The sequence below is a fragment of the Limanda limanda genome, chromosome 21, assembly GCF_963576545.1.
Source record: "Limanda limanda chromosome 21, fLimLim1.1, whole genome shotgun sequence".
Classification (NCBI taxonomy): Eukaryota; Metazoa; Chordata; class Actinopteri; order Pleuronectiformes; family Pleuronectidae; genus Limanda; species Limanda limanda.
The window spans coordinates 3,228,975-3,239,012 of NC_083656.1; the positions used below are offsets into that span (position 1 = coordinate 3,228,975).

Here is a 10,038-nt window from a genome sequence, read left to right on the forward strand (position 1 = left end):
CCGGTGGAGCGGGGAATGTCACCGGATGTGCGCGAGCGTCGGTGAGAGAAAGACAGAAGCGGAGGAAGAAGAAGGAGAAGAAGAAGGAGAAGAAGAGGAGAAGAAGAGGAGCGATGAAGAAACACCTGAGTCCCGGCAGACAGCCCCCGCCCGCCCCGTGTGACGTCCCGGCCCCGTCCACCGGGGAGGTGACGGTGCAGCAACTCAACGAGCTGCTGGCGGACGGCAGCGGCTTCTACAGCCTCCCGACGCAGCACTTCAACGAGGTGTTCTCCAGGATCTTCATCGGGAACGCGTGAGTCACCCTCCTCCTCCTCCTTCTCCTCCTCCTCCTCCTCCTCTTCCTCCTCCTCCTCCTCCTCCTTTATCCATCCCTCCATCTATCCCTCCATCTATCCCTCCATAATGTCTGACAGGTATGATCGGTTCTCCCAGACGCTCCCTCCTCTTCATCCTCCTCTTTCTCCTCCTCCTCCTCCTCTTCCTCCTCCTCCTCCTCCTCCTCCTCCATCCCTCCATCTATCCCTCCATCTATCCCTCCATCTATCCATAATGTCTGACAGGTCGCTTCTCCCAGACGCTCCCTCCTCTTCCTCCTTTATCTATCCCTCCATCCATCCCTAGATAGTGAGATGTCTGACAGGTAGGACCGCTTCTCCCAGACGCTTCCTCTTCTTCCTCCTCCTCCTCCTCCTCCTCCTCCTCCTCCTCCTCCTCCTCCTCCTCCTCCTCCTCCTCCTCCTCCTCCTTCTCTTTCTCCTCCTCCTCCTCCTCTATCCCTCCATCCATCCCTCTATCCATTATGTCTGACAGGTAGGAGCTTCTCCCAGACGCTCCTTCCTCCTCCTCCTCCTCCTCCTCCTCCTCCTCCTTTATCTATCCCTCTATCCATAATGTCTGACAGGTGACCGCTTCTCCCAGACGCTTCCTCTTCCTCCTCATCTTCATCCTCCTCCAGACACGACAATGACGACCGTGTCGCATGTCTGCACACACACACACACACACACACACACACACACACACACACACACACACACACACGCACACAGGGCGGGCTTGTTGTTGTGGCGCCTCCACTTTGTCATCACGACAACAGGCGGTTGTTGTTGTTGCTCTTGTTGTTGTTGTTGTCCTTGACAGTGAGCCTCGCGCAGCTCGAGGAAAAGCAACAATAACAACAAGAATCATAAATATTGTAAGATCTGGAATGTTGTGGCGACACAGAGAGCCGTGTTTCCTGTGAGATTCCCTCCATCCTCTCTGCTCCTCCTCTTCATCACCCTCAGGAGCAGGAGTGTGTTGTTTCTGTGTGAGAACAAAGAGCCGGACTCAGGGAGAAGCTCCTGCGATGAAGAGGATGGAGATATTCACCTTCATCAGACATGCACTGAACTCCGGTGGTACTCCACACTTTCTCCGGATGAGGTGCATGTCTGAACCCAAATGTCCGAGAGTCGTGTGAATCCGATGTGTGAGCACAGCAGGAGATCTTCCTCACACTATTTTGTCCTGAATGTATTTAAATACTTGTCTCATAACATCTAGAGTAAACTTCAAGCGCTGCACGTGTCCTAATAACTTCAGATTAGTGTTTATTGTTAAAGTGTACAGTGAGCCAGGATCAGCGGGGGAGCAAGATTGTGTCAGCGACAGGTTATTAGGTTATTGCCTCGGATATTTTCTGGAGCTTTTCCTGCCAAAACCACGACTAAAATGTCCAGAAAATGTCCATATCAAGTGATTTCGGACATGAATAAATAACACATTGTTTTCTTTGTGTTTAATCACATTAACAGTCATATATATATATACCAGCTGTATGAAGCTGTGAGATTTGCTGAGCTCTCAAACGAACACACATGCAGCGGATGTATCTGCGGATGTGCTGTCCTGTATTTCATATCACACGAGGCAGAAGCAGAATCATAAATCCACGGTGGTTGGCTGCTATTGGTTTTGTAATGAACATGCCGAGTCCTTAGGAATTTATAGCGCCGCATTCCATAAAAAAACGGTTCCTGGTATTTCCAGCATCGACGTGTTTGATCGTGTACGAGAAGAATCGTCCGCCCGCGAGACAAAGACACAAAGAAAAACACAACACAACTTAATCCTCAATCACGTCAGCTGCTAATCGACGCTTGTTCATACCTTCAAATTAAAGTTATGTATGAATGAATAAGTCGGTGATGGAGGATGCGTCTCCAGCTCCTTCTGTCGCGAAACTCCAACAGTTATTTGCTAAACGATGATCACAGCAGGTGCAGATTTAAGGACCAGTGAGAAGGAACTAGTGGCCTCTAGTGGTGAGGTGGCAGATTGCAACCAACTGTGACAGTGTTAAGTTTGTCCGTTCTGGCTTCCGTAGAAACATGGCAATGCAACTTGGTGATTAAACACTAATGAAAACACTATAATCTTATATATTTATTTAGAACAGAACAGAATGCCTTTATTGAGGTTGGTAATTGAACAATAACATTTGTGGTTTGTCTCTAAAATGTTGATTTTCTGGTTTCAAGTGTCAAATTTGTCGGAACAGACGTCAAGAAGCAGCGATGGGAAAGAAACACACTTTCCAAATGCGTTTTATCTGACTCGTAATGTAATATAAGCTTTTACAGAGCCGCCCTTAATCTGACTTGTATGGATTCACGGTAGAGAAGCGACCCGGGGAGCGAGCAGGAAGAAACACATGAACATTACTGAACCTCAGATCCTCTACAAAAATCAATCTGAAAGCCCGACCTGCTCGGCCAAGTCTCCAAAGCAAGCGCTGGCACTCCCGAGCCCGGACGCCGCCGGGCGCCATGAGGCTGCAGGCGGGAAGCAGAGACTCTGATGTGACGCCTTCATGTCTGATGAAGGAATCATGTCGAGTGATTAGGAGGAAAAGCTGCGTTTTGCTTTGCAGTCTCTTATCAAAGGCCATTAGTGGAGTATTTTAATATTAAAGTACATCTTACTACAGGGTCCAGACAAGGCCAGTGGACAGAAACCTGATCGCACAAACGGCTCAGCCAGAGAGAAGCCGTATTGATTGTTGATGCATACCGTGTAGCAGGTCGAGGAAATGAGATCTAAACAAATGCACTGATACTAAACGTTGGAGTCTAATTACATGAATTGGAAAGAAACAATCTGTACGTAAGAATATCCATTAAACTCGTCAAATGTAAAAAGGTTAATGGGCACAGTTCCAGTTATGAGTCATCAGATCCCACAGGAGTCAAACCCATTAACCATCTTCAGCTCCGTATATATAGTTTTACTGTGGAGTGTTTTTTAAATGAGTGTTTTTCAGGTCAAGTCAAGTTTATTTATAAAGCACATTTATATTAAGAGTCGACCAAAGGGTTGTAAAATAAAAAAAGTACAAACAGAGGCGCAAAAAACAAATTAAATAAAATAGGGATAAAAGGGTAAAAACTCCCTTCTGATGGAGGTAAATCCAGATCAATAAGACTTTGACTTCCACAGCACTCGTCTTGAAGTGAGCCGCCGCTGAGAAGCTCTCATCCAGAAATAAATCACAATGTTTCCTGAACTCTTGAACGCCGTGTTTTCAGATGTGTGGCCGTCAGCACTCTGAACTCACCGTGTGCAGTTCAGGGACGGACCGGAGGTGCGGTTGTTTGCCACAAGGAACACTTTGGCTCTTTGTGAAGCTGCTCTTTAATAATGGATGTTGTGGGACTGCAGATCCCAGGGTGAGGAGGAGGAGGAGGAGGGTGAGGAAGAGGAGGAGGAAGTGGAGGTAGGGACTGGCCAGGTAGAGAGGAAGAGAGGGTGTGAATCGGCTGAACCCAGTGCTGAACACGTGTTCAATCATTCATGCTCACCCGCTTACACTCAATCTAAATGCACACAAACATGTAAAATGGCAGCGGTACTGACCCGTGAGGAGGCGGGTCGCTGGTGGGTCGCTGCGTCCCTCCCCCCTGTGGCGGTAAAGCAAAATGGTGGCCGTCAGGATTGGTTTGATTAGTCCTTGCAGAGGGAGCTTTGCAGGCCGCCGCCTCCAGGGAGCTGCAGGGTCACCTCGGCCTCGCCCGCTTCATATCGACTGGAAGCAGACACGAAAACAAACGCACACATCAATGTTTCACCTGGGCGGCTCTGGCTGAGGGGTAGAGTGGTCATCCTCCAACCTGAAGGTCGGCGGTTCGATCCCCAGTCTGAACCATCTGCATGCCGAAGTGTCCTTGGGCAAGATGCTGAACCCTCAATAGCCCCCATAGAATAACAAAGTGCTGCAAGTAGATGCACTGTATGAATGTGTGTGTGAATGGGTGAATGTGAAACTGTACTGTAAAGCGCTTTGAGTGGTCTTCATCAGACTAGAAAAGCGCTATATAAATACAAATCCATTTACCATTTACCATTTACCTGGAGATTCACGATGCTCAGATACGAATACAGCAAATACAGATGAGAATCTTTTTAAATTTTTCTTTATCCTGGAATCCACAGCGATGGTGTGATTCGATCTCTGACGTGTTGAGCCACGAGAGAATCAGATGTCTTTAGCAGCTGCAGCATGTTTTTTTTTTTTGTGTTTGAACATAAATTCGATTCGGTTAATTAGCGACACTAAATGCCTCATAAAACTTTAATGTAACGTATAGAAAAGAATCATTTCATTCAGAATCAATGGACAGTGCCGGCAGCCAGGTTGGATCGCAGCAGTGGACACAGGCACTCGGCCAATCAGACGAGAGCAGCCAAGTCCTGTGTTACTGCTTGTTAGGAATATGTGTGTTTGCTTTTTAAATTAGAAATTATTTGAATAATCCTGGATTCATCCCCTCATCTGGATTTGCATGAAAATTCAATGGGTGTAATCAGTTCTTTAGTTTTTGTGTAAAAACATGAGCTCCTTAAACACTAGTAAATACTAAATATTTATTTAAAAGACAAACAGTGTTGATTTCTCTGAGGTTCAGTGTCGTCTCCCACTTCAGCTTTATAGCATTTTCAGTTTTTGCAGTAACAGATTATCAGACCTGTGCATTACTCTGTAATTCAGCCTCAGGTCGACCACAGTTGTAAGAAACAATCTGTAGAGCTGCTTGTGCACCGAGCTGCAGATTTACAGGATCTGGCCTCGGATCCAGAGATGCTGCGACGCTGCCAAATGCACGAAGCAGCAGCAGCAGCATCGTCGTAAAAGATGCAACCTACATTGTTAGAATATCACTTTAAAGTAAACAGTGCTGAGGCGTTGTGTTCCTCTCAGAGTTCTATCTGTCAGGTGTGATTGTTCCTGCTGTTATTTGTCCGACACTTCCTGTTCTTCTGCTTTGTTCTCATCACAAACAGGTTTTATTTCACCATCAGAGGAAGTTCTTTAACGAGCACATGAACTTTGTTTTTAGCGTTTTGTTTCCATCTTGTTAACCCGCGGTCATGTGCCTGGTCTCGCCCTCGCAGGTTCGTGGCGCAGAACGCCATGCGACTGCAGAAACTGGGCGTGACGCACGTCCTCAACGTGGCGGAGGGAACCTCCTTCATGCACGTCAACACCTGCGCCGAGTTCTACACCGGCACGGGCATCACGTACCACGGCATCAAGGCCAACGACACCGAGAAGTTCATCCTCAGTGCCTTCTTCGAGGAGGGGGCGGAGTTTATCGACAAGGCCCTAGCACACAATAACGGAAAAGGTTTGTTTATTTATTATTCATTTATTGATATGTGGGACACAGGAGATGATGATGAAGATGAAGATGATGCTGACGGTCCTGAGCGTCTCAGGCTAAATCTGACCCACTCCTGAGCCGTGCTCTACATTCTGTTATCAGATCATGTCCCTCACGCCCATCACACCTGTAGCACGGAAGCTCCGCCCTCTTTTTTAAACAGTAGCTTGGTTGTGCTAAACAGAAGCTGTGACACTTTTGTTCTGGGTAACGCAATAAAACAAGTCATCACAAGGGAAATTAGTCTTGAATTAGACATTTGATCTTTAAATATTTTTTAGCAGATTAAAAGGATTAATCCCAGGAGACGTCTGTACTGTAAGGAGAGAGTGAAGGAGTGAGGAGGATGAAGGAGGAGCAGAAACAGGAGAACTCACCTCCTGCTGCCTGGTTCTGCTGGAGTTTGCCGTTGTGCTGTGTGCAACATTATCTTTGACATTTTCTGACCCCTCAGCTCTGAGCAGAGAAAGGTCACGGCTGCAGGATTTTAATGAGAATCTGCCTCGGTGCATTGTTCATGAGAATCTAATGAAGCCACGAGGCTACGGTGGGGATTGTTCAGGTCTACAAACCCTTTCTGCATCTATGTACAGTTTTATAATGAGAATCTCTCACGTTCAATCTGCAGGAAAAACAAATCTCGTTCCTTTCAGGTCTATAGAGAGTCTTGAGAGAATCCTCTCACATGTGGCACAGATGTTCACTAAGAGTCACTGATCAAATGTTTAGATTCGGGGGGTTCACAGGTCACAGTGACAGGAAAGTGGAGGGGTTGGTGGAGGCACAAGAAAGAACGAAAGAATAAAACAGAAAAGAAGAGGGGAAGAAAAGAGAAGGAAGGAGAAATTGTCAGGTGGTGAGCGACGCAGTGTGTCTAACAAGAGGATACAGTAGAATCCACATTGATCTGTGGCAGGGAGCGAGATTAGATACTGAAGAGGTTGTCTCATCGGGAAAGGACAGAGGAGGAAAGGATGGAGGAGGAGGAGAGAATGGAGGAGAGGATGGAGGAGAGGATGGAGGATGAGAGGATAGAAGAGGAGAGGAGACGATGGAGGAGGAGGAGAGGACGGAGGACGGAGGTGGAGGAGAGGATGGAGGAGGAGAGGATAGAGAAGGAGAGGATAGAGAAGGAGAGGACGGAGGAGGAAAGAAGATGATGGAGGAGGAGAGGATGGAGGAGGAGAGGATAGAGAAGGAGAGGACGGAGGAGGAAAGAAGATGATGGAGGAGGAGAGGATGGAGGAGGAGAGGACAGAGGACGGAGGAGGAGGAGAGGACAGAGGACGGAGGAGGAGGAGAGGATGGAGGAAGAGAGGATAGAGAAGGACAGGACGGAGGAGGATAGAAGAGGATGGAGAGGATGGAGGATGAGAGGATGGAGGAGGAGAGGATGGAGGAGGAGAGGACAGAGGACGGAGGAGGAGGAGAGGATGGAGGAGGAGATGATGGAGGAGGAGATGATGGAGGAGGAGAGGACAGAGGACGGAGGAGGAGGAGAGGACGGAGGAGGATTGAAGAGGATGGAGGAGGAGAGGATGAAGGAGGAGAGGACAGAGGACGGAGGAGGAGGAGGAGAGGACGGAGGAAGAGAGGATGGAGGAGGAGAGGACAGAGGACGGAGGAGAGGATGGAGGAGGAGAGGATGGAGGAGGAGAGGACAGAGGACGGAGGAGGAGGAGAGGATGGAGGAGGAGAGGATGGAGGGGGAGAGGATAGAGAAGGAGAGGACGGAGGAGGAGAGGACAGAGGACGGAGGTGAAGGATATTTGGAGGAGGAGAGGATAGAGAAGGAGGGGACAGAGGTGGATAGAAGAGGATGGAGGAGGAGAGGATAGAGGAGAAGAGGATTGAGTAGGAGGAGAGGACAGAGGACGGAGGTGAAGGATATTTGGAGGAGGAGAGGATGGAGAAGGAGAGGACGGAGGACGGAGGTGAAGGAGAGGATGGAGAGGATAGAGGAGGATAGGAGAGGACGGAGGGAGCTAGAAGAGGAGAGGATAGAGGAGGAGAGGAGAGGATAGAAGAGGAGAGGATGGAGGGATAATGTATGACAGCAGAGAGGCGTGAGATGTGAGGATTACACCAGGGGAGCGACACAGATCCGTGTTGGGTTCCTGATAAAGTGCAGAATCTGCAGATGTGACCTGAGCTCGACACATCAGCTGCCAAGTGGAATCCCCCCTGAGGTTCCATCTTTAAAGAAAGTTACACACAAACAACACAAACAGGGCTGACAACACAAACACAGGGAACATGCATGTTGTGTGCACAGAGTCGTTGCTTGTTTGACGCAGGAAGAGGAATCGATGGAAGATGAAGCTGCAGTGAAGATGATTGACTTTGCCGAGTCGGCAGCAGAGGTCAGGTCCTGGATTTGCATCTTCTGGCTCAGAAACTGCTTCGCTAGACAAGTTTGCTCACAGCATATGTTCCCCGGGCTCCTGCTCTCCTTTGTCTCCTTTGTCTCCTTTTGTTTTATTTATTATTTTTCAGTCCTGAAAATCCTCCATGACGTAGGAATCCTGCACAATTCCTCATATTTACACAATGAAAACATGTTTCATGTGTTAAATCAGATAAATGTCAACACGCAGCCATGATACAGGTATATTGTAAGATATCATGATTAGGGTTGCAAAGGGGCGGAAAGTTTCTGGTAAATTTCCGGAAACTTTCCAGAAACTTTACATAGGAAGTTAAGCTTGGGAATTTTGGGAATTTAGAAAAAAAAAAAAAACTATGCAAATTAAACGCTGAGCAATAAAAACATCATTCAAAACTCTATTTTAAAGATGTATGGAACGTTGAGTTTCAACCCTCCACTGTGCATTCTTCCATCACATGCACAGATAACTCCCAGCATGCTTCACTCTACAGCAGGGCTATTGAGGCCTGCTGTAGTGTGCAGGACTAGTCAGGTAAGTTTCAATGATATTACTGGGAAAATATATTATCATGCTGATTGAGGATTGTTCATCTGTTCATCTAGACTATTTCCATTCATTTATCCATCAATTGTAAAATATGTTTACAGACGATTCCAATTGTTTGGCTAACTATTTATATCTCTAGCATTGCATAAGTGTTTTTTTACAAACTTTTTTCTCATCTTATTCTACAGAACAATGCCACGTGCACTATCTCATGTGTGGAGACATTTCACCCCATCCAATGTAGAAGGAAAGGCTGTGTACATTTGCAAATACTGTGCAAAGACCTATGTTAAGAATGACACAACGATGCTGAAGCATATAGTCAAGTGCCCAAAGTTTCCTCAGGGCTCAAATCAGCCTATGACCCAACAAAATGTTTATATTTATGTCTGTATATGACAAGGTAAATACAGTGAGTATAAATTACCCACAACATTTCCAGTTTATTCCTGTTAATTCCCGTTAATTCCCATGGAAAGTTTCCAACTTTGAATATTCCCCGGAATTTTGCAACCCTAATCATGATACAGATATATTGTAATATATATCTGTATCAGATGAATCTTACAGGAGAGTGATGCTAGTCTTGACTCTGTAAATCCAGCTTTGTGCGTTTCTATAACATCGTCTTGTCTCTGTCTCTGTGTCCTACAGGCAAAGTGTACGTGCACTGCAGAGAAGGCTACAGCCGCTCCCCCACCATGGTCGTCGCCTACCTCATGCTCCGCCACAAGATGGACGCCCGGCTGGCGGTGGCGACCGTGAGGAACAAGCGAGAGATCGGCCCTAACGAGGGCTTCCTGCGCCAGCTGTCCCAGCTGAACAACAAGCTGGCGAAGGAGGGCAAGCTGAACGGAGAGGTGGGGAAACTAAAGACCAAATGATATTAAGAGACCGCCCCCTCCCTCCCGTCTCCTCCCATCATGCCTCAGCTGCTCTCGGAGACTGACCCCACCCCCCCCCAAGACTAAACCAGCACTCATCTGACCACCAGGGGTATTATTCAGAATCACAGACACACATGCATCGATCTGTGTAGATAATTAATCCTCATTCACACACACACATGAACACACTGTTTCTTTTCTGGTTCTTTGGTCCACGTCTCCCTGCCGCTCAGCGGGGGGGGGGGCATCCGTCCGTCCTCTGCCTTCTCCGACAAAGAGTGTGTTCTCAAATACTCCCCCCCCCCTTTGTTACATGAACAGATGTGGAGACGTCTCACCGCTCGCACCTGAAAGCTCTAAGTTTCTATCTTTTTTGGAGCTGAGCCACTTTAAGCATTCCTCAAGTTCCCACAAGTTCAGACGGTGAAAAACTTTGACCTGATTTATACAAAAAAAAATATCCTGAAAAAACTTTTAAATACAAGATTATAGCACAATCATTCCATAGTT

General features: G+C 47.2%; 1 protein-coding gene across 1 annotated transcript; it reads left to right on the forward strand.

Moving 5' to 3' along the window:
• The first annotated feature begins 113 nt into the window (after positions 1-113).
• On the forward strand, positions 114-9,525 carry dusp3a (dual specificity phosphatase 3a). Its single transcript, XM_061094753.1, has 3 exons — positions 114-295; positions 5,437-5,669; positions 9,296-9,525. The coding sequence occupies exons 1-3, from the start codon at positions 114-116 to the stop codon at positions 9,523-9,525; spliced, it is 645 nt and encodes a 214-aa protein (XP_060950736.1).
• The last annotated feature ends 513 nt before the right edge of the window (positions 9,526-10,038 follow it).